General features: G+C 37.6%; 1 protein-coding gene and 1 long non-coding RNA gene across 7 annotated transcripts in view; one reads left to right on the top strand and one right to left on the bottom strand.

The window, feature by feature from the left end:
* The window catches only part of LOC126762200 (protein still life, isoforms C/SIF type 2), a 361,392-nt gene that overhangs the window by 294,313 nt on the left and 42,414 nt on the right, over positions 1-24,665 (top strand). For 4 of the 5 annotated variants that reach the window (XM_050478764.1, XM_050478760.1, XM_050478761.1 and 1 more), the window contains exons 13-14: positions 6,465-6,635; positions 14,421-14,615. In XM_050478764.1, coding sequence (XP_050334721.1) covers positions 6,465-6,635; positions 14,421-14,615 — 366 coding nt within the window. The remainder of the gene's footprint in view (positions 1-6,464; positions 6,636-14,420; positions 14,616-24,665) is intronic. The other variant, XM_050478763.1, reaches the window with a different exon arrangement.
* The window catches only part of LOC126762209 (uncharacterized), a 200,662-nt gene that overhangs the window by 50,434 nt on the left and 125,563 nt on the right, over positions 1-24,665 (bottom strand). The window lies entirely within an intron of this gene.

Here is a 24,665-nt window from a genome sequence, read left to right on the forward strand (position 1 = left end):
AAAATAACTATTTTTCTTTTATTATGAATGCATGAAATTAAAAATTAAGTTCACCTTTGTTGCCACCACGCCATTCATGCCGCCTCCTTGGCCAACTAATGACAATACACTTTAACATTTTACGATGCAGTTCACACAATTAAGCACACTTACGTTCACACAGTGGGAATAGAACAGAGAGACTTAAGTGCAAAGGCCACAGCAGCCAAGATATCCTTCGCTGCGCACACGAAAGGACATTTGTATTTTTAATACTCAAGCGCAACCAAAATGCTACTTACTTCAAGCAGCCGTTCGTCAAACAGCGCCAGCGCTGGCGTCATAAAAAAAGCAAATAAAGAAATGCGCTTCTCCTCAATAGCTGCTAAGAATATATGGACGAAAAAAAAGTCGCCTATCCATTCAAAGCCATAATGAAATAATAACAAGAATAGGATTGCCAGCCAGCCACGCAGCCCCGTTGCTGCAGCCATTTCCACAGGGCAGCGGGTGAAATAAATTTACAAAAGTGCCACTAAATTTGCCACAACGTCAACGAAATGTCAAAAGGCTATACAAACAGACCGGTGCACGCGCTCACCAAAACGCACACACCATCTTACCACCACAGAAAGAGCGAGAGACAGAGAGATGGCAGGGCGTGCGGCGTCAACGGCTACGCAAAGCGAGTTAAGCTTTACCAATTTTATTTTGTTTTTTTTTTTGTGTGTTTCACTCACAAGGACCTCGCCTGCGTACTGTAGGTACACTGGTGCCTCGTACCTCGTACACCTCAAGGACCTTTTGCGCCACGTAACCACACTATCGCACAATTTAAATTTGGCTCACTTACTCGCTATTCACTCACTCACTCGCTCACTTATAGTGTGCTCGAGCATCAATCCTTTAAAATAGAATCAAGGATAAAAGTGTACAACATAAGCTATGCAGCTTGACTGCCAACAACAATGTAGCTGTGAGAAATTTCAAAATAAAAAATACAAAAACAACGCAAAGAAAAAAACAACAGAAAAACAGTGAAAAAACGCATGAAAGGTGAACAAATGAATCTGCTCGTAAGTAGCATAGCAGGAGCGTGGAGGTGAGCGGCTGAGCTGAATGGCAACAAAGAAAGCCACCAAATGCTCTTTGTTATGCTGAATGGTAAAATGAAACCTTCCTGAAAGTGCTTTTATCATCGGTGGCTTAGGTGTGCATACACTGTGCAGGAATTTTTACGAGTTGGCGGTGATAATAAGAGTTGAGATGAGTTTTCTACAACAACTTTGCGCTTTGAGCGATCTCGGGAGACTACACTCTGGGATCTCTAAAAAGAAACGCTTATGAATTTAGCAGCTTTCGGGCATAGGAATCAAGCATTTCAATCTTTCAATAGAATTTGTAAATTATCATAGCCGATTCGGCGTACGATCAGTCATATACTCGTTTGTCGACGTATTTTCGATCACGCGATCCATATTCGTCCATAAGAGAGATCTTTCTTCTTCTTTATTGGCGTAGACAAAGCTTACGCTGTTATAGCCGAGTTTACAACAGCGCGCCTTTCGCTCTTCCTTTGCACTGTTTGGCGCCAATTAGAGATACCAAGTGCAGCCTGGTCCTTCTCCACCTGATCTTTCCAATGGAGTGAAGGTCTTCCTCTTCCTCCCAAATAATTTTGAGAGGCATTATCGAGTTGACAGTTCTTGGTCGGATATTATTCCGGGTATGTTCTGGTTACGTAGACCTGTTTGTCGAAAGAAGAGATTTTCTTTTATCTTCTTTTCAGGTTCTATAAACGAATCACTTGACGTAGCAACAATTTTATTTTTGGAATTTTATAAAATTCAGTATATTTTGAGCATGTCAGTTCAATTCACTTTGGTTATGTTCGCATTAATCTAGTTCTATTTGTAATTACTGGTTTATCAAGAAGCACCTTTAGTTCCTTGGATTATCTGTAAATACGTACTAGAATTTTCAACTAATCTGGTTCTATGGATCATTTCTGGTTCTATGGATCATTTCTGGTTTCTCAAGAAACACTTCGATTTCCTTAGAACTGTGGATATGCACTAGAATTTTCAACTAATCTGGTTCTATGGATCATTTCTGATTTATCGAGAACTAATATAGTTCTATGGATCATTTCTGACTTCTCAAGAAACACTTCGATTTCCTTAGATCTGTGGATATGCACAAGAATTTCCAACTAATCTAGTTCTATGGATCTTTTTTAGTTTATCAAGAACTATTCTAGTTCTATGGATCATTTCTGGTTTCTCAAGAAACACTTCGATTTCCTTAGATCTGTGGATATGCACAAGAATTTTCAACTAATCTAGTTCTATGGATCATTTCTGATTTATCAAGAACTAAACTAGTTCTATGGATCATTTCTGGTTTCTCAAGAAACACTTCGATTTCCTTAGATCTGTGGATATGCACAAGAATTTCCAACTAATCTATTTCTATGGATCATTTCTGGTTTATCTAGAAACTCCCTGAGGTGTACAGATCATCTGTGGGTTATCAAAATACATGTCTTTCAAAAATTCAAACAAGTTTTTCTCAGTGTAAAGTTATGCATTTATCAAGGACTACATAAAAGTACTGACAGCCAGCGAAGAGTCCACTTCCTTTAATGACACTTTACTAAATAGGTGAACCTTGCACACATAATATTTACATACACACACACACACGCATAAAGCTCAAGTGAAAGAATAAAGCCGATAAACCGAGATACATACAATCGTAAAATATCATATATGCCATGTGGCAGCACCTCTAACGGATGGATGAAGAAAAATATAAACTAAAGACTAAAGAAAAGCAGAAGAGCCTACTACCTAAAGTGGATACTCTAATCTCAAGATGAGGTTTACAAGCAAGTGTACCAAGGAGACCGAGCGCCAACACGATTAGACAAGCGAAAATACATACAGGCATATATATATATATATGTATATATGTACATACCTTTTTGTCAAATCTATTTGTGAAATTTAAGCGCCAGCTTTTTCGGTGTGAACCCGCGGCAGACAGAGACCGCAATGAGCAAGGCAGCCGCTCACTATTACCGACGCCGACGCCACCGCCAAACAAGCTACCGCTGTCACTTACGCGCCACCGCAGCGGCAGGATGGCAATGGCACCGCAACGCAAGGGCGGCTGGTTGTTGGCGCGCAACGGAACGGAGGAAACGAAGGAAGCTCCAGCGGCAGCTTATGCAAATGAATGCCGCCAAAGCAGCAGAAACAAAGCGCGCAAATCATTTACATAATGAAAAAGCGTAAAAGGAAAAATGCCAAGAGGCAGTGGAGCGCAAACAAGCGGCCCGCGGCATGTGGCATGTGTGTTGTATATACGAGCCATGCGAATGATTGTGGGCCACAATGAATGCATTCCACATCGCACTCGAGCAGGAAATTGTGCGCGCTCGCATAAATGTTGACTGACAAAAAACCGAAGCTGCTTTGCTTTTGTTGTTGTATGTTGTACGTGTGTTATTATGCCAAAATCAGCGGAGGAAGCGAAGGAAGCAAAGGAAGCGAAGGATGTTGCGGCAAACGAGGCACAAACAGGCACGAAGTTATGTGGAGGCATGTATGTGCGCCTAAGTAGAAGAAGGTGGCTTGTAAAGTGACAGCCTTGTAATGTGTTGTTAAAGCAACAACAAGCGCAACAACAATCACAACGCAACAGCGCTATGTAGCGGTTGTAAGCAAAAACTACAGTCAGTGCTACAAGTATGCCACACACACAATGCAACCAGTAAGCCCCAAACGTCAAACTGTCGACCTGTCTTGAGCGTATGCCGCATGTCTCATGTATGTTGTTGCCCCTAACCTCCAGCCATCCTGGCAGACATCAACTGTCAGTGTCAAATGCACTTCGTCTTCGGATGCTGTTGCTCCCCAACTATTGTCGCCAATGCAGAAGCGCTCCCTCTAACCGCAAAGATGCGTATTAAACACCTTCCATTTACACTGTCGACCAAGCGATTGTCAACCAGCGCTTGCTTCCGGCTTCATGCGGTGAGGAGCGTGAGAGCCCAACGAAACCGCAAACTGAATTGGAAATGTCATGGCAAGAAAGCACTTTAATGTCGAGCAGAGTTGCATTGCGGCGGAGTCTAGAGCTTTAGCTCCGACATCATGTAGGGGTCTATAGTCACTGTTATATGTGCAGTGTAAATATATTTACAAACAAATCATTGCAATTGCATTATGATTGTAATGATTTTAATAATTTAGTTACACACACCTGAAGTTACACTTTACTCCCAAGGCAAAGCTTTTCCTCTAACTTCACTGTAAATGGTGATATTAGAGGAGGAAAGGAAAGAGCTTGCTGACAGGTTTGCCCACAAAACCCAGAGCTTTCACTATTTGAGCCTGAAAGCTTTTTTTTATTTTGATGTCCTCTGGCAATAGATCGTACTTATTGTTTCCCCCAAAAAACTGAAAGCTTTTGTCAGAAAACCAAAACCTCTTTTAGTGATAGGATTTTTGATCGTCTCAAAAAAACGTTTCGACTGTTCTCCAAAAACACAGAGCTTTCTCTTCATGAGCTTTCCCTTTATAAGCTTTCACTGAAAGCTTTTATCGAAAAATATTTCTTTAAATTCTTAATGCCATTTGGCAAAAGAAAGTTGTTACTATTGCTCCCAAAATACTGAGCTTTCACTTTAGAGCTTTCACACTATGTTTTTATCAGTCAATCGTTTTATAACTTAGATTATTTTCATAAGCAAAATATAAATCACTATAGTCTCACCCTCAACTTATGCTGTTTTCAAAGTTTGGTTCTAAACAGTCTAAGTGAGCTTTCATAACTTACAAATACGCCATGCCAAGTAAATAAATCTTTGAATTCTAATATATTATTTTAAATATGATCTATTATTAGAACTCGAACTCATTAAATTTTCAAGCTAAGGTAATACTATTCGTCGATGGCATCGTTAAAATGGACAGCCAATGAATGTTTGATTTTGAAAAAGGTTTAAGAAAGGCTATTGTGGATATACAGTATTAGTAAAGAAGAAATCTGTAGCAGAGAAATCTTAGTCCGAAATAATGTGAGTTAAAGAGGTACAGAAAAATTTCTTAACCGCATGTCTACGGTCTGATTTTATGATCTTTGGTAATTTCTACCAATCAAAAACACTTGCTCGCGACAAACAATTGTCAACGAAGGCCTTTTTCAACAATTTAAACGTATCGGCACCAAAAATTTGATTCCAAGTCCAAAATTTAAAGGAACTTCTTTGTCGCATAATTTCCCTCATCGTAAAAATCTCCGAATGCACTTTATGTAATTCAGAAAGACAAGCGCATACTAAACACTAATGATTATTTTGATGTGGCATTTGGCACAGATGTCACTGACTATCATACCCACCTACACAAAAAATATTATGAGGAATGGGTTTTCGCGTAAAGTTTAAATTAAAAAGTCTTACTATTTTGTGCCCACAGTAGTAGACTGCAGTTAACAGCTAGAAGTGCAGCTTGAAACGAGACAAGGGTGAAAAGAAAAGTGTGCTTACATACCAATAAACCTCTTATTCTGCATGTAGTCACATTATACAGTAATACATATATAAATAACTATACATGCAGTTGAATAAATTTTCATTATTTGAAACAATATTTATATTTAACCAAGTATATACTATGTATATACGACTATTGTATGTATTTAATCATTTTCCATATTTCATTCACTCTTAATGGCAACTAACTCACACAAAATCGCACCAACAACACCAAAAATTGTAGACATGAATGTATGTATGTAGCCTTTTCGTCACTAAATCACAATTAATTAATTAAGCACCAGCCATTTGACTTTTGTTGTTAAATTAGCTGCCAACCGCTCCAACAAAAAACACCCACCCAACCATGCAGTCAGTCACACTTTTTTTACAATTCGCCACTTGCTCCACCCCCTTTTTTAATAACGAAAATTATTTGCACAGATTTACACCACTCACATTTTTGCTAACTTCACAATTTTCTTTCTTTCTTCATCTACTTTTTTATATCATCTTGTATTTGAATCCAAATTAAATGAATTGTTTGCAAACACCACGTTTTACAATATAATGAACAACAATAACAACAATTAATAATATGATGAAAATTTATAACAATTAATAAATGTACCAAAACAACTACAACAACAACACTACTACTATTACTACTACTACAACTACAACAAACCAACCAAACAACTAACAAACATCACTACCAAAAATACTCTCTAAATTATAACCGAAAATCATAAATTAAATTAAACCAAAAAAAAATTAAAATTACTAAATTGATTGACCAAATGCAAAAACGAAAACGCACAAACAAAAATTTAATTGAAATAAAAATTCAAAAATACAAAAACAAAAAAACATCAATCAACCTACTTCCATCGTCATCATCGTTGACTTTGTTTGTGTCGATGGAAACGCTTGATTGAAGGTTACCGGATTTTGTCGTTCACCTCAGGAAACCCGTAAATCCAGCCCGACCGGTTCTGTCACATCGTCAGTCTCGAATGCCGCACTGACACCGTCACGTCAGCTCACCGATGCTGAGAAATTGCGCAAGGTCATTTTGGAGTTGGTCGACACGGAGCGTACTTATGTTAAGGTAAGTGGTATTTACCGAAGATTATCGTATTCTTAGTATAAAATCTTATGTACTATATAAAATGGGATACTTACTTATTATTTATTTAATAACCTTGCTGAGATGATTTTTATTAAATTTAAATAAATTTCGAAATTCATTCCGAATTAATGACAAAGCCTGGTATTGAATCTCTGAGCATGAGTAGTTCTGAGGCGCAAAGTAGTTCTTTGGGCGAAATCAAGTATTAAGAAGAAAACACACTAAGCATACCTGAGGCTGATCAATAGTATTCGTAACTATTATATTATATGTAGAAATTGTCGAGAAGAAATGAAATCTTCCAATTAATTTAAGTCAACGTAGGTCAGCTTCGAATTCTTTGAGATATCCTACTGTCCAAAATGGATGAGTATTTAGTTCTTACACAGTTTTTTAACATTACGTTGAGACTCTGTGGCAAAGTCTAATGTTTATAACTACTATTCTTACCTATAATACATATTTTTAGTCCTGAGAGAACCAAGCGCTGGAATATGAGACCTGCCAATATCAAAACCCTTAAAAACCGAAGAAGTACCTTTTCTGAATAATTGTCTCAAGTAAAATCATACAGAATCTGAAACATTGAGCTCTTGCTGTAGAAAATAAGTTAACATATCTAAGCTTCTAGTCCAACACTGATGGCGACGTCCAACACTGAGGAATTTTTTCGAGCCGAAAATGAAAAATTTCGTCTTTTGATCCTAAAAAATGGCTTCGGTTGTGCAGGCAAATTATTTTTCAACATCTAGAACAAAGGATAACTCTATACTGAGCAAAGTTAATGTATAATATCTATCTATAAAAACAGACTTCTCCTTCCATGTCATTCGATCAGAATCGACCTAATTGGCAGTATATGCTGGAAAATGCCAAGCAGATGAGCTTTTTAGCGAGGACAACCTCACCCCACTTTCATTTGATTGGCAAATAATTGGTACAGTGCAAGCCTCTCGCGTTCAAGCGTGGGTTCTATGGACCACCCGTCAGCTTGGGGAGCGCTGGTCAACAACCAAAACTTGTGCAGCTGCAAGATCCTTCTGGTCCAAAGTGGCACGCAAAAGGTTCTCTGACCGCCATTGTAGATGTTCTGATGGGATACTGTCCAATACTCACACATCCATTAAGATTACATACATATTTTGTCGGATGTAAATGATGTGTGAAGAAAGTGGGGTAGATTCATCTAATTACTTTTATTTCAACAGTCCAGCTTTTACCAAACTTAGGTTGAACTTTCGGCGAAATGGCTTTGATTGATATTGGGCACCTTAATAAATTTGTGGTCGACTCAAAGCACTTTGTCGTGCAATAAGTATTTGGTGAATTTTGGGAATTGCAAAGAACCAACATTCACAATAGACCAAGTGGATTCTTGTGTTACCTTAGTGCAAAGATCGACTCCGTGAACTACCATAACATAACCCACGATAGTTGACAGACACGGACCCATATATACACTCAGTTGAGTATTTTCCTCTCATCAAAGTTCCTTAAAATCAATTAGGGACTATTTCATTTCACTACAACAATAATAACCCCGAGAGAGCATGAACTGTAACTTACACATAAATATTTTTAAGATTGTTGCTCATATGTGGTTAACAAGAGAAGTTTGTGAGAAGAGTATTGATCCAATCCTTATCAGGAGCCGTTCTCAGCTTTTCTCTACTTTTAACAAACGCAGCATTTGTGAATCCCAGTAAACCTCAGAAATGATAGACTAAACTGAGAGAACATCCCAACCTAACTAACATACATAGACAGTAGATTGGAAGTACACAATATTCTTATTGGCAATCAATAGATGAGACTATAGGAACATGATCGGGATACTAATTGGGACGACACACGCCCACAGGATGTTGCTGACAGAACGTGAAGACTGCAGGAAATGTCTAGAGCAGGGCCCCAAGGAAACAATGCGGCATCTTATATACTTGTCCCGCATTGGCAAGACTACGCTGTAAGCACATGGGATTTCCACGGTGTGATACACTGGAAGAGGTGTCGATAGTAGGGCCGCAGAGTTTCTTAAAATTCGCGTCAAACGCAGGCATCCTAAGGATGACCACTCCTCATGGACCTAGCAACTGAACTCCATCTGGTATCGGAAAGGACTAAAACTGGTCTATGCGTGGCTTATTGGCCTACCAGTTTAACCCTACCTATTAAACAGTGTATCCAAACGGTCGAATAGAACTGGGTACTTGTAAATATACCCTTTTCCTCGAACCCAGACCGAATCTTATTACTCCTACTGAATACTAATTTCGTTTTAATTAGTACCATAACTTCTTCCTGAAATGGCCGGTAAAGATCTGGAAACCTATGAACATCAACGATTTTGTAAAGCTTTAGCTATAAAGTCACCATACTCCTTTCTATGGATTCAGAGCATCTCAACTCAAAAGATTTCCACGCTTTCCTGACAAACCTAAGTCTTTTAAATGAGTATTTTCAATAAATAAGTATAATTCTAAGAACTCAAAGTCAATCTACTCAAGTCAAGTAGGCAAAACTTGGGGAAACGATGAAGCAGATATTATTGATTAAGCGAGTACACTAAGTATTATCTAAAGTCACGAGCAATTCACTTCTTAGAAAGCCAATGATATCATCTCACCTATACACCGACGTAGTACTGAAAAAACCACTCTACACTTACACACACAGACACATTCACGTCAAATATCGGCCATTATGCAGCAAATCATCTTAAAATTAATTACTTTTCGCCTTAAGTGGGCCGCGCCAAAGAAAAAGAAAGAGTCTTACCAAGCTTATAATGTACGAATGAGTGGCGTTTTATAATGAAGCCAAGACTTTGAGCAAACGAGCCAATGAATGGAGTCAATTGGGTTTGAAGTGTTTCGCTTAGCGATTGCATGAGTGGCGGCGCAGAAGAAGAGAGAAATTACTGAAGAGACGAGAAGTTGCTGAAGAGGCTTAGGTACTTATATGTGTAGGTAGCACAGGTGCAAAAACAGCTAACAGCAGATGTGGCACTTCATGCTTAAGTATACAAGCCTACAGTCACATGTACAGTAACTCCAACTACTATTTGACTGACAGCAGTTTGACGTAGAAGTGACATTTTATGACAACCGCACCAAATACAGGAGCACAAATTTTTAGGGTGTTACGAAGGGAATGTAAATTTTAAGGTCATGCCGCATTGTGATTAAGCAATAATGGCAAAATGGTGGAAAAGTTTTACGCAAACAGGAGGAGACAGCAAAAGAAGCACAACCAAAAAAGAATAATAATAACGCTCGCAGTGCTTTGCAATGCTCAATGCCAAATTAACGCTTTTGAATTGCAGATAACGATGAGGCGTTAATTTTATGCTAATTTCATTAAGATTTTCGCAATGAATATGCAAACGAATAAACGAAACAGTCGACTGACGAGTCGAACTTGCCACAGCCAGCAAAAGCAACAATAACACAACACTCTCACTACGTGTAGTTGTAAAATAACGGTAGTTTAGCTACATTTTGTAGTGCTGCAAAGAAGTTTTCGTTGTAGTGGCTGCTAGTAATAGAGCAGTGGGGAAGTGGAGAGCCAGAGAAGAGGGGAAAATTGGAGTGGCGGGGGGTTTAGCACGCAACATTGCTTTGTGCTCATTAGAGACGCCAGCTCAAAGCCGATAAGCAAACAATGAGATAATAATAATTAAAATTTTAATTTGTAAATTATGTAAAGTCAAGCCGAGGGGAGAACGAGGCAGGCAAGATTAGCGCGGTAATACAAGTTCTTATAAGTTAAAACCGAACCAAGGCAGCCACTAAGTGCTTATACGAAGTGCGGACAAGCGCGAAATATGGCGGAACGCGTTTATTCGCGATTTAGTGCGAGTATCTTTCATTTATTTCTCGAATACAACATGCATATAAATTTCATGAGTAGTATATTGGAGCCGTTTACTAAGTATTATCGTATTTTATTGTGTGATTCTTCTTGTTCTCTATTGGTATAGACACCGCTTACGGCCGAGCTTACAACAGTACACCAACCGTTCTTATTTTTCGCTGTTTGGTGCCAATTGGAAATTCCGACCATCTCCACCTGGTCCTTCCAACGGAGTGGAGGTCTTCCTCTGCTTCCCCCGCGGATACTGCGTCAAATAATCTCAGAGCTGGAGTGTTTTCATCCGTTCGGACGACGTGAGCCAGCCAGCGTGGCCGCTATCTCTTCACTCGCTGAACTATGTCAATGTCGTCGTATAGCTCGTACAGCTCATCGTTCTATCGACTAAGTATTCATCATTGCCAATGCGGAATAAATCTTCCTCCGAACCTTTTCTCGAAATCTCGTAACGCTGACTCATCAGATTTTTTCATCGCCCATGCCTTTGCACCACATAACAGGATGGAAATGATAAGTGACTTTTAAAATTTGTTCTTTGTTCGTCGAAAGCGGACTGTACTTCTCAATTGCTATTACAATTTCCTGTCGGCAAGAGTTATTCTGCGTTGGATTTCGAGGCTGACGTTGGTGTTATTGTTGGTTTCAAAATAAACGAAATTATCTGCGACTTCGATGTTATGGCTGTCAGCAGTGACGTGGGAGACAAGTTTCGTCTTCCCCTCGTTTACTACCCGACCCATTTGCTTCGCTTCTTTCCAGCTTGGCATACACTCTTGTAGAAGCTTGTACCTTCTATCGCATGATAGGAGTCGCCTTGTCTGAAACCTGGTTTGATAGCGAACGGCTCGGAGAGGTCCTTCTCGATCCTGACGGATTGCTCACAGCCGTATTAGTTTTGCAAATATATCAAATTCAGATATTGCGGCATAAAGGCAGCTCCGTTTCGCGCTACCGAAAGCAGCATTGAAATTGACAAAAAGTGAAGAATCCTCTTTCCACTGGTCTTTTCTAAGATTTGGCACATGGTGAATATCTGGTCAGTTGTTGATTTTCCTGCCCTAAGGCCACATTGATAAGGTCCAATCAGTTTGTTCACGGTGGGCTTTAATCCTTCCCACAGTACAACCGATTCGATAGAACCTTATATATGATGTTGAGGAGGCTTATCCCATTGTATTTGGCGCAGATTGTCAGTTCTCCCTTGTTATTGGATATATTCGTACAAATACAAATAAGCTGATGCTTATTCCTTATCAGTTCTTCGTTATTTGCAAAGAAATCATATCACTCTTATTGACAAACCCTGTATATATTTTTAGTAGCACTGTCTTCGAAGTAAACTCGCAAATCACTTATGTATATGGAAAAAAAATTCTGCTTCTTGCCGAGCAGTAGTGGAAAATAATGCGCTTCAACTATTCAAGTAAAATAATTATTACTTAAAAGAAATAAGACCACATTATAAATATTCAGAAAATGAGAAAGGGATGAAAGAAATGAGAGAACAAAGAGAGGATTTCTTAAAAGTACCGCATTGTTGATTATTAAGTCAAGTTCGTAACTCGAATAAAAGTAGCGCATAAATAATGCAGCGGCTAAAAAATTATGACTATCAGCTACAAGCAACAACAAAAGCAAAAAAAGTGAAACAAAGGTGAAAACAGAACAAAAAAAGCACACTCGAGAGCATGGCGTGGTACACCTAGATTTGTCGGTAATTTTTATCACCAACTCTTCACGCCAATACATAAAGCACACATATATACAAACATACATACATATTTTTATATATGTAAGCAGCATTTCCTTAATCTATTTTTGTAAATAGAGCGCGCATTTCTCAAGGTATTCGTAATTTTCCGCTGCCAGCGTCGACAGTCGGCGGCAGCGTTTTAATGAGTTTGAGGAAGTTTTGCGCAACTTGGCAGAATTTATACGGCGATGCCAAAAGTGCAAACAGCGAACGCCAAACGCCAAACGCCACTAATTGGTAGCGTTGGTGGTGGCATCAACTTTTGCCGCAACCGCACGAGTCACAAAGCGTGAACCACACGATGATACCCAGCGCCGCCACTAACGGCATGCTGCGTGGCGTGGCGTGGCATGTTCGCCGGCAATCTCTAATTCAAACTTTTATTTACCGAACCACTATTGTTTCAAAGTTTTCACGCTGTATTAGCATACACCGTTATATAGATAAAATTCTGCGCCTTTATTTCCAGTTTTAATTTTACGTACTATTTGAGCGGAAAGCACCAAACACCGCCACATTTATTGGAAATGTGCAGACTCCCACACATTCGTATCTCTCGCTCAAGTGTGCAACTTTCCTTACGGCTTCCGTCCTTTGCTTTTTGGTAGCGAATGTCCGCAGGCGAGGTAGTGTCCTCTTTTTTCCGATTCGATTGCCGTTTTGTACTTCCGTTTCACCACACTCACTTCTTGTCTTAACTCAACTTAGTTTAATCTCCCTCTCTCTCCCTCACTCTCCATCGTGCCTTATTTTTCGGCTTATTCTAATTTTAATTAAAATATTTGTAAAGTTCATAATTTTTCATTGCTTCGGGTGGTTTGTTACATTAACGATTTGGGTCACAGCCACCTTCGGACTATGCGCGTTTAGCATCGCATAAATACACCGTTTTTGTTAAGTGGCTTGGTTTTGACTTTGTGGTCGTAAGAGCATTATTTCCTGGCTAGTTTTATCGGATTCCACGACGTTCTGTGGTTTTTTTTTGTTAGAAGAAGAATTTTGAACCAATTACTTAAAATGCATGGATTCGAAACTTTTCTCTTTCTTCCGAGTTTAGACTTTTCAAAGCAAAAGCAACCTTGGCACCTGATATGAGATCGGGAAAAGGAATGAGATAGATTTAATTTTTGAGAGCTAAAAATGATCTCCATTTACGGCAAAACTACAAGTTCTATAGAAAAAAGTTATATGGCTAAGTTGTAGATAATGAAAAGGTCTATAACATTCATATACCCACCTTTTCTACATATCCTCAAATTGTATGTGAAAAATTCAAATATCCAAGTTTTTTGGATTTTCATTTCTAAAAATACCGATTTCATCTAATCAAAACCGAATCAGTGTTTGACTTTACGGGGATGATGTGTGACTTGTAGACTTGTCTGAAACCTCGTTTGGTTTCGAACGGTTTGGAGAGTGCCTTCCCGTTCCTGATAGAGATTTTGGTATCGCTCAACGTCAGTTTACACAGCCGTATTAGCTTTGTGGGGATACCAAATTCAGACATCGCGGCATAGAGGCAGCTCCTTTTCGTGCTGGTAAAAACAGCTTTGAAATCGACGAAGAGGTGGTGAGTGTCGATCCTCTTTTCACGGGTCTTTTTCAAATTTGGCGCATTGTGAATATCTGGTCAGTTTTTGATTTTCCAGGCCTAAAGCCATGCTGCTAAAGACCAATCAGTTTGTTGACAGTACGCTGGATAGAATCTTATATGCGATGTTGAGGTTGCTTATCCCACGGTAGTTGGCGCAGATTGTGGAGTCTCTTTTTTTGTGAATTGGGCATAACACACTTAAATTCCCAACGTTGAAGACGGTTTCGTCCGACCATATGCTACAAAGTAGCTGATGGATCCTCCATATCAATTCTTATTCTTTGAATAACTCCACCGGCAATTCATCCGCTCTCACAGCTTTCTTGTTCTGCTGACGGGTAATTGCCATTCGAGCTTCTTCTTGGTCGGGCAATAGTACGTCTGCTGCATCGTCATCAATTGCGGAATCCAGTTTACAAATTACCCAGATTTATAATTATATATAAATATCTTTTAAATTTTTCTTTAGTTTTTGCCATATTCAGTATTCCTTAATTTCTGTCAATATTTTATGATACTAATATCATTGTATTATATGTTACAGCACTTAAACAATCTATTGGAGCACTATTTGGAACCGATGAAACGCGAAACATTCCTATCGAATGCCGAAATTAATGCACTCTTTGGTAATATTCACGAAATTGTCACATTCCAAAGGCAATTTTTGCAGAATCTCGAAGAAGCGTTGGAATTGGAGCCAGACTTTCATAAGTTCGAGCATTCTAGTCAGTTCCGGGTAAGTAAACAAAACAAGCTTAAGTGTGTTTGTAACTATTTATATACTTCATAGAACTTAAACTGTAGAATTGAAACAAGGAATAGTTACTGATACATGATAGATTTTATAAAAAAAAAACTTCTCAAAGCATTTCTCCCATTTTTTACACTGAAACCAAGGTGTCTAAACTTTTAACAAGAAAACATAGTGAAAACGAATTAAAGACTCTTGTAATGATTTGTTCTTGCCCTTGTTTCATAAGAGCTAAGATATTAGCAAATAATATTTAGTTTCTTTAACTACCCAAAATATGCCAAATTTAGGTCCCAGCTGCGGTAAATCTTAAATTAACTGCCAAAGAAGACTACAGACTTTGAAGTTGTCTTTCGACAGGCTATAAAACATACCCAAATTCATCAGCCATTGTCCAGGCCACGTAAAGTGTTTCATTTTATAATTTATGGTGAGATTCTCTACAAGCTCTTAGCAATGGTGTAATCTCCATTGAAGTACGCTCTGTATACTAGAGTGAGCCAAAAGAACTAATATTGAATTTATTGGTTCAAATGAACCTTGATACAGAGAAAAATATCGAAGAAATCCGTCTCAATTTTGTATTTCTAACCAAATTTCGTGTGCGGAATCGTTGCGAATGTTGGAAAAGTCTTACGGGATTCAGTTTTATCAAAAACACAAACCTACGAGTAGTACAAAGCCTTTAAAGACGGTCGACGGTCGAAAGATTGGTGAAAATATGTCTAGTTCTGGAGGACTTTCGAACTCTTCAACCTCTCGAGATCACTCGCCAGTCCGTTCGAATGATTTTAGTGGATATTGCAGTTTAAACTGTAAGTCAATGTCAAAGATAAGGTATCTAAACATAACCACACTAGTCACGAACGTACGGTTAGTATAGCGATCGTACTACCAGAGTGGATAGTCACTACTCTGAAGGATGCTGCGCTCCTGAACAGTAAATTTACTGCTACTTAATTGAATATACTTCCGCACTGCAATAATCAGAAAGCCTGAAATTGAAGTTTGCAGTTAGTTTCCGTGAGTATACTCTTCTAACAACCCTTCACCAACCCTTCAGGTCAGGCATTGATTCATCTACAAAAAAGCAAACAGTCGCTCTCAACAAGCGACTCCTTCCCTTCCCTCGAAGGAATGTGAGCAGTGAAAAGACTGCCAGCGCTAGACTCGGCGATCTCGTAATCCAAATATTTTGCAATGAAATCAAAGTATGAGAATGCTAGAGTGTCCACTCTCGCAGTTATTTTGTACTCTAAGAAAAACTTAAACTCTATGTGTATGCTGGTGTGGTTGATAATGTTCCGCATTTAAAAATAACAGTTTGCCATTATGTTTCAAACATGATTTCGATGATGTCAATGGCTGAATTCTTGCCAAGCAATTGCAGCAAATGTGTCAATAATGCGCTGAATATTATCTTCCAAGGCATTAATATTCTCGGGCTTATCTGCATAGCCAAGCGACTTCACATAACTTTACAAATAATAGTCCAGCGATGTTAAATTTCAGAGTATTTAAGGCCATGTCATAACCTCACAAAAAGTAGTGCAGCGGTGTTAAATCTCACGACTTTGTAGGCCATGCCATAGCCCCACGACGCGAGATAATGCGCTCGCCAACAGTTTTCTTCAATAAATTAATTGTTTCCTTGACTTTGCGACTGTCTTGTTGGAACCAATGGTCATTCACATCAACATTGTCCAGTTCCGAAACGAAAAAGTCATCAACCATGCTCTATAGCGTTCCCCATTGGCGGTAAAGTTATAGATGTTTCAATTTTTGTAGAAATATGGACCAATGATTCGCTCTGTCTATAGGGCATACCAAGGCTTCGAGTGTAAAAATTTTATTTATAAACCTATCGCATTATGAAAAACTGATATTCATCGCTGAGAAAAATGTTCTTGTGAGAATCGGGATCGGTGGCTAACGCAAAGTACAAATTTTTGATTTAGTATTTTAATAAAAGGAAGTTGAAATGAACAGGGTTGCATATAAAATCACTAACTGCTCCACTATTTGCCTCGCTATTGAGCTTTCGTTTAATATTAGTAAATTGGTTAGCAGTACACAGGCGTAACTAAATAACGGCATTATATGCGCTTACCAAGCAATAAGTCTCAAGTTCCACATTTCAGTATATGAATATTTATTTTTCCAATAAGCAAGCATTCTTGCAATTGCAAAGAAATTGCAAACACTCCTGCCAGAGTTTATGCGCACAATACCAACTCCTTGGCTGCCTAGTGAAGTGTGTGTTTCCGTTATGTTTGCTGTCTGCGAAAACATTTCTCATACAACTTTTGCACATTTATTGTAATCTTAGCTTAACTTACTTTCAAGCAGCGATTCACCTCATTGATTACAAACAGGGCCGCCATGACTTCGCTACCTGGACAGAGGAGAGGCAGCTTTTAGATTTGCCTATTAGCGTAACGCCAACTGGCGAATGTCTAAATGTCTCGCTGCAACTGTTTTTCTTGAACACAATTGCACCCGCGCCACTGCCATGTTCACTTCCTTGTACTTTCATGTTTCCTCACTGACATTTCATTAGAAACGATAATAAATTTTGTTCCATGCGGAAAAAGCGCAAAGCAACAAAACAAAGAAAAAACAAAAAAAAAAAAAAAAAAAAAAAAAAAAAAAAAAAAAAAAAAAAAAAAGCAAAAAAAAAAATAAGCAAAGCAAAGAAAGGCGGAATGCAAATGAATAAAGGAGCGGAAATCGTAAAAATTTTCCAATTTAAACACTATAACAACAACAATTGCAATACCAAGTAGAAACTTCAAGGAAGCACACTCACACTGACACACCCACTCGAACTAAAAGCTAAAGCGCCGTAAATAATTACAAAAAAGAAGCACACGAAGCAGCAGAAGTTGTAACGAAATACTCATAAAATGGAGAGAAAGCAAATAGCAAATACATAAAAAAGCACAGTTAGTACTTAGAAGCAGCCGTTATAAATCCCGTTGCGCAGCACCAGACACACACATCAACAAAGATGCTGAAGTGTGGAGCGCTAGTGGACCATGCCACAGCGTTTTTGTTGTCGTTGTAGCAGAAATACTAGCAGTGGCCGTTGGCAATCACGCATTTTCCACACCAAACACCAAAGGATATTTAAATTGTTGCACCAACTTGTTTGACCGTGTTAGCTCTGTTGCTTCGGCTTTGTTTGGCTGCTGCTAAGCAAACAAGCGCGGAAGTGGAGTATAGTCGTAGACATACCAGAGAAATATCCATACCACATACGAGGGTGGTTGGAGAGCTCAGTAGCGTATCCAGTTTTTTAAATAGCCATGTCGTGCGAGTTGAGTGTGCGACTACTGGCGAAAGTTCCACCCGAGGAGATTTCACAGCTCAGTAAACGGTTAAGTTCTTTATATGGTCGAGTGCAAGTTGAGTGCCTGGTTACTAAGAGAAGAGTCAGTGATTCAAAGGAGTATGCTAAAACATACTTGCAACACTTTTCATGTTTCGGAAAACTCATGAAATGTCTCTTAAATAAAATAAAGAGTCCAAACGAAAATCCATCCTACAAAGTTTAAAGTTCGGGAGTATGAAAGACTACTGCCATCAGCTGTCATCTGTGCAGTGGTTCTGTCAATTTTTGACAGTCTCTGTTATTACAAAAGCGTTTAACAGCCATTAAGTTTTGCTGTAGATAGCAGATCAATCTTATATGACATTAGCACGGAAGTATAACTAACTTAAGTCCAACTACTTGTCAATCTCAATGGACTTTTGACCATTCTGAATCTTATATGGCATTAGCACCTGGAAGTAACAAAACTAGAATACAACTATTTGTCATTTTGAATGGACTTTTGACAATGTTTTCAGAACCGAAGCTGCAATCGGTATCCTCATAATTTCAGAAAGACTAATACTAATCCAAGAATGGTCCAAAGACGATATATTCGGCTATAAAGTATGAAGTGAATTTTTTTAATTTCTTTATACAGTCGAGTCTGATTGAGTATATTACTACCTACTATGAGTATGGTACCAAGGGAAGAGTCAAGGGTTCAAAATCCGTCAGCGAGGCATTCTAAAAATTTCCAACCCCCTTCATGTATCGCAAAACTCAAGACATAAATTTAAAATAAAACAAAAAGCTCCACTAAAGATCCATCAAAGTTTAAAGATCATTATAAGCGAGACTCTCATCTGTGAAGGGTACTGTTAATTTTTGACAAGCTACGTCATTACATAGCTTTTGATAGCTGTTGAGCCTTACTGTAGACTAACTCTACTGAGCTTGTAGATCTTACATGTCATGAGTAACTCAAAGCGGTAAAGCTACTTTTTAACTACTTAACGATTTCAATTAGGTTTTTGTCGTACTCTCAGCACCGTGAATCCGATAGGGATCCGCGTGATTCTTGAAAGGCTATTAAACCAACAAAAAAGTGGTCCAGAGAACAAATATTCGCGCAGATAGTAGGCCTTCTGAATCTACGCAGTGTCTTTCCTAAAGATTTTCTCGACAAATATAAGCGAAAAATTCCAAAAAGTAGAGTTAGGAAGCATAACGCACTTTCAAGTAAGCAATTTTTGGAGTTTATTTTGGGTTCAAGGAGCGCATATTATATTAAATCCCGAAAAGTTTTGCGTTCGTCACTGAAATTAATGTGCTTGATAACCTCAACATCCCTTTGTACTTCCATCTCCCCAGTATGGGAATAAAGAAATATCCACAGAATATTTAGAAAACACTGTCATAGTTGCATTTTTTAGGACAAAGCGCTTTCGAGTTCATTTAAATAAGGCATACTCAATTATAATGGATAAGAACCCAAGACCGACTACTGTTTAGCTTCAAAGAATTGAGCTGCTGTGGAAAATGTGATGCCCTACAGATAAAGTTGGCTTTAAACAGAAGAAATAGCATAAAATTATATGTTGAAAATTGCTCTATATTCGAAAGAACAAGCTCTATAAATTAGAAGAACTTATCAGGACATTATAAAGAGAAGATTATCCTTGCAGATTTCGAAAAAATTACTAACAATCCTTTGTAAATAGCGCTCTCTACAATTAGAACAGAATTGAAAGCATTTTGGTGAGGATGCGATGGAAGAAAAATTTAGATCAAAAAATAAATTTCATCACCTAAAATGGAAAACAACGTGTCATAGAAAAAAATCGAAAATCGCTGTCAGATGTAATAACCATTTATTTTATAACGCAAACTCAAATTTTGTTTCAATATGATTGTGTATGATAACCAAAATATAACCAATATATTTATAAATTTTTTATCAAAACTTAAATTTTTTATATAAGTGGTTTTTATTGTAAAGTTTATCCTTCGCCTGTAAACTTTGAAAAGTGTTGTTACGTTATTTTGCATTTTAGGTAATGATATGTAAAATACTGTAAACTTAATTCTTCAAACTAAAGAGAAAATTCATCTTTGCACAAAGTAACCCTTTTCTTATTCCACAACCTATCAAACCGTCCTCGTAAAATCCTTTTACGGTGTATGTAAATACCAACGAAACTAACAATATTCTTGTGCCGGTGCCAGTACCAGTGGTATATTCGCTCTCTCACACTTTCTTGGCACTCAAATGGACGACGCAATCTTTTTCCGATTTATGTATTTGTTACGACCACAGAGAATGGCTTCACTTGATTGCGTTATTTGTTTGGCTTATAGCGCTATAATTCTTCTATTGTCTGCTCTTAGCTGTTTGCTAATAAATTACACAAAGTCTAGCTGGTGTTGTTGTTGCTATACAAATTTATTTTAAGCAAATATTGAGTTTAATTTGCTACTCAACGCGCACAACAATCAACTCGTGCCATGCAACACAGCTATTTATACACTTTTATTCATGTTGCAACAATGTTTATCATGTACAAATTTCATTTGCTTCGCTCATTGCTTTTAGCTCAAAGGCGTCGGTATTTGTTTTGGTTTGATAAGAAAATGTTTTATGATTTCGCTCCTAGAGGTGTGCTACAAGTTATGGTTTACCCTTTTTAAGTTGAGTTTGGTGTAAAATTTTAAGAGTTTAAGGTTATGATAATGAATTCTTTGTGGGTCGAAGTAGATATGAGTTTAAGGGGGAAATTTTTTCAAGTACAAACGAACGGAAATATCTATATATTTTCTACTATTTACCTTCTAGCAAAACTTTTTCCTTAAACTTTTTTTTTTTTAATATTTTAGTTTCTTAAGTCTTACAAGAAATAACTTAACTATTTGAACAATTTTCTTTCTCACATACATAATAGCAACTTACTGAAGAGGGTCTCCAAATATTAGAACTTAAAATTATTTATATCAAACAACATATATGTATGTACTAGAAAGGAAAGAAGTACAATTATGTCTTCCGTATGAACCCAAGAAAGTATTGGCCACCTTTTTCTTATCTAACCATAAGAATCTTCAAATCTATATATACATCTATTTGGATGCATAGACATTAATTCATGTAGAGAGTCATGACTATAATAACCAGGCACCTAGAATTTCTCATCATCAGTTTCTTCAGAAATAAAATCAGATTTTTTGCTTAAGTAACTACTTCTAAATGCTAAGTTTCTAAGGGAACAATAAGAAACAGATAAAAAGAAAGTGGCAAGCTTCTAGTCAGACTCTATAGAAAAAAACAGAGGCAAAGAAAAAGTCAGAAAGAGAAAATATGCTAATTCTCATTTGGTGCCAAAAAAATCACAGAAGCTTGGAGATATTATCGATATCATCGTAAAATTCGTACTACTAATTTCTTCACCTTAAATATTTGAGTCATCTTAAGAAAACTGGGATTTCTCGGCAAAACCGATCGTAAGCCAGCTGTCAATTGTTTAAAACAATGCCTATGCTAGATTAGATAGGAATTAAATTGCGTTGTTCAATGTGACCTGTGGTCCATTCTGCCCTCTCTTCATTCACAAGGACTTTTATAGGGCTTCTGATAAATCTTGATAAATGCCAATGCGACACTATGCTCCCTATTCCGATATATGGACTAAAGGGCTTTATTTCTGCGTCTGTAGCTTGCTATGCCTCCTCCGGAGCACCAAGAATTACTGCTTCCAAGTCGCATTACCGGCAGTTTGCATTAGCAGCTATACCATTGTTGAATAGGTGCTTCTTGAGCTTGCAGAGAATTTTTTGCTAAGGCAGTTTATGCGAGGCTACAATCTCCCAGTAACACCTTTGCCTGACGCTTTTTTTTTAATTTTTTTTGTTTTTTACGAAATATGGAGTTTTAATCCACTAAACCCAACTCAAGACTCTTCCACGGAACGACCGATTATGTAATACAGTCGACTGACATATGAGTGTCATTAAATTATCGACCGTAAAACTATAACCGAGTGTGAGCTTTTACTTTTTCCCTTGTATTTGAAAATCGAGCGCCTGACACATGCTTGTAGTTACCTGCCAGTCTTTACCTCCGCGTATGGACCGCAACCTTTCATAGCGGTGAGAACCCACATCATGTGAGACTCCTCCATACGACTCTTTTGTAAGGTTCCCACTATCTTAGAAGCCGGCGCAGAGCGAGTGAGTTCGTCCCCCAATTCAGGTAACACGGCCATGTTTAGCCATTCTTTGCACTTCTGAACGAGTAGCGATCTAATCTTGAAACATGAGTTCGTTTTGTGTGCCGTTCGCCTATCACTGAGTGTACGGCCATTGCTGTAGTTATGACACAGATTTATTTCTACATATCGATTTATTGTAAAGCCTTATGTTTAAAAGATGCTCTGGAAACGTCCCGCGAGTAAGAAAAGTTTAGTGTGAGATTTTTTTTCTATTTCTGCGTCATTGCCTTCGGACGGTTTCGAACCAACGGTATACCGAGGGGTAATACTATTCTTAAAAAGAAGGTTGAGGTTCGCTACTATTACTCTGTAATAATCTGCAAAGCAAAAACAGAACAGACTGTATATTTTTGTGACTGTAAAAACCAATTTGAACTGACAACGTTCAACATCAGAACGAATGACTTTGAAAAGTATGAAAAGTCCGAACTAAAGGTAATGTTTTCCGGGCAAAACGTGTTTTAAGTTCTATTCGAATTGGCTTACAGCATATTAGATTAAAGAAAGATCAGGCAAGGGAGTCAACCAGCCATGAAAAATCACTAGAAATTCCTTTGTAACGAACAAAACCTTTTCATATTAATTTTATTTGGAAATTCAAGAAAATTCAAGAAATTCTTAAAGTCTTAACCGATCATGGCATAATGCACGATTTATAGTATATGAAATTATTCGCACAAAATTCAATGAAAATGCCAGAAATTCAATAAACATCATATAAAAATTACTTAAACTCGTCACTGCCGACGCACCAAGAGAAGACCAAAGCATAAACCTAAAAAAAATTTTAATGCATAGAAGTGCAACACGAACACATCTGCTTGTATATAAATATGTATAGCTTATATACCTGTATAGTAGTAGTCATATATGTGTTCTTTTAAGCACATGTATGAGCGTTTGAGCGCTTGTGCTTAATATGTCGTCACGTGACAACTTCACTCCTCAGGTGTCTTCTTTCGCTATTCAGGTATGCATTTGTTTGTTCTATCTCTTTCGTTACGTCACGGAACAAAAGGTTTCAGTTTAATTAAATTCGCATTAATGACATCATTATGGCTGGTGCTCGGTGTGGTGGCTCGGTCGCGAAAGTGTTCATCGGGAGAGGAGGGGGTGCGACGGCGCGCTGAAAAACTGCAATCAAGACAGTTGAATGGTTTTGCTGCAGCTAAAGCTTTCACCGTCGTTTCACTTCCACTTCCACTTCTGCCGTCTGCCGTCTATGAAGCTGTCTAATTTTTTGTGTTTGATGCTGCCGTCAGGTTTTTCTTTCCTCTTTTTGTATTTTCCATTTCTGTGTAGGGATTTAATTTACTCCTTTTTGTTTTATAGTCTTTTGTTGCAATTTGGAACGACAGTTGCATGGAGTTGAAACAAAATGCATAGGGATGAATGGCGATCTAAGCTAAGCAATGGTGTAGTCTATATGTGTTTAGCTATATATATATATATATATGTGTGTGTAATATATGTATATATATATTTCATTACTGTTATATACTCTATATGCAGTTGCATCATAATTACTTTAAAGGTAGCGAGTTTGATGGACTGAAACGAGGTTATATCCATATGTGTATGTATATTTGTGTATCAGTAATTCTCGTTGTACTTAATTACTCTTTCAGTTTTAAAGCTGCAGAGCTCAGGAAATGTCGTATTTGCTTCAATTGAAGGCGTTATTTGTTGGTCTTTTAGAAGATATATTAGAAAAAGCTAATTCAATAACTCAACCCAGGTATTAGATATCAGCTCTAGCTGAAATTTTTGAAAAATTAATCAAAATTAGTACTAAGATAATCGTTGAGTAATTCGAAATAATATTAATGGAAGATTTTGCATAAAAAAATAGTCCTTGATCCATTTTTTCAAGAGTAGAAAATGATCAAGTTATTGAAATATTCATCATTTATACTTCATGGTTTTCAAAAGCAGTACTTAAGTAATCGTTTAGTAATCCGTAATAATTTGGGATCTGAATGAAAAATTTTTATCAAAAAGTTTTATTCCATTTTGATCCATTTCCTTAAAAGTATAAAATGCTCAAGGTATGTGCTCTTCATCTATACCTCATGGTTCTTAAAAGTAATACTAAAGTAATGGTTTAGTAATCGCATAAAAATTTGACCTCTCCGTGGAAGATTATTTCCAGAAAATTTTATTCCATTTTGTTCGATTTTTTTAAAAGTAGAAAATCCTCAAGTTAATGAAACTTCTTCATGGTTTATGATACTCAGGAACAACATGTATTTGTAATGTCCACAGAATTGATATTGATATTGGCTGACAATAACCTAACTCCAACTTTAACAGTTGTAGAAAATTACTTCCGTATTTTTTGTATACCAAGTTCCTTAACCAAGTTATTTACCGAGTTATCCAATGCCAGAATTTAAAATATACCTGTGAAGCTTCTTCTAAACTCAACTAAACCTTGGAATCCTTTTCAAATAAATA

Source organism: Bactrocera neohumeralis, chromosome 6 (genome assembly GCF_024586455.1).
Source record: "Bactrocera neohumeralis isolate Rockhampton chromosome 6, APGP_CSIRO_Bneo_wtdbg2-racon-allhic-juicebox.fasta_v2, whole genome shotgun sequence".
Taxonomy (NCBI): domain Eukaryota; kingdom Metazoa; phylum Arthropoda; class Insecta; order Diptera; family Tephritidae; genus Bactrocera; species Bactrocera neohumeralis.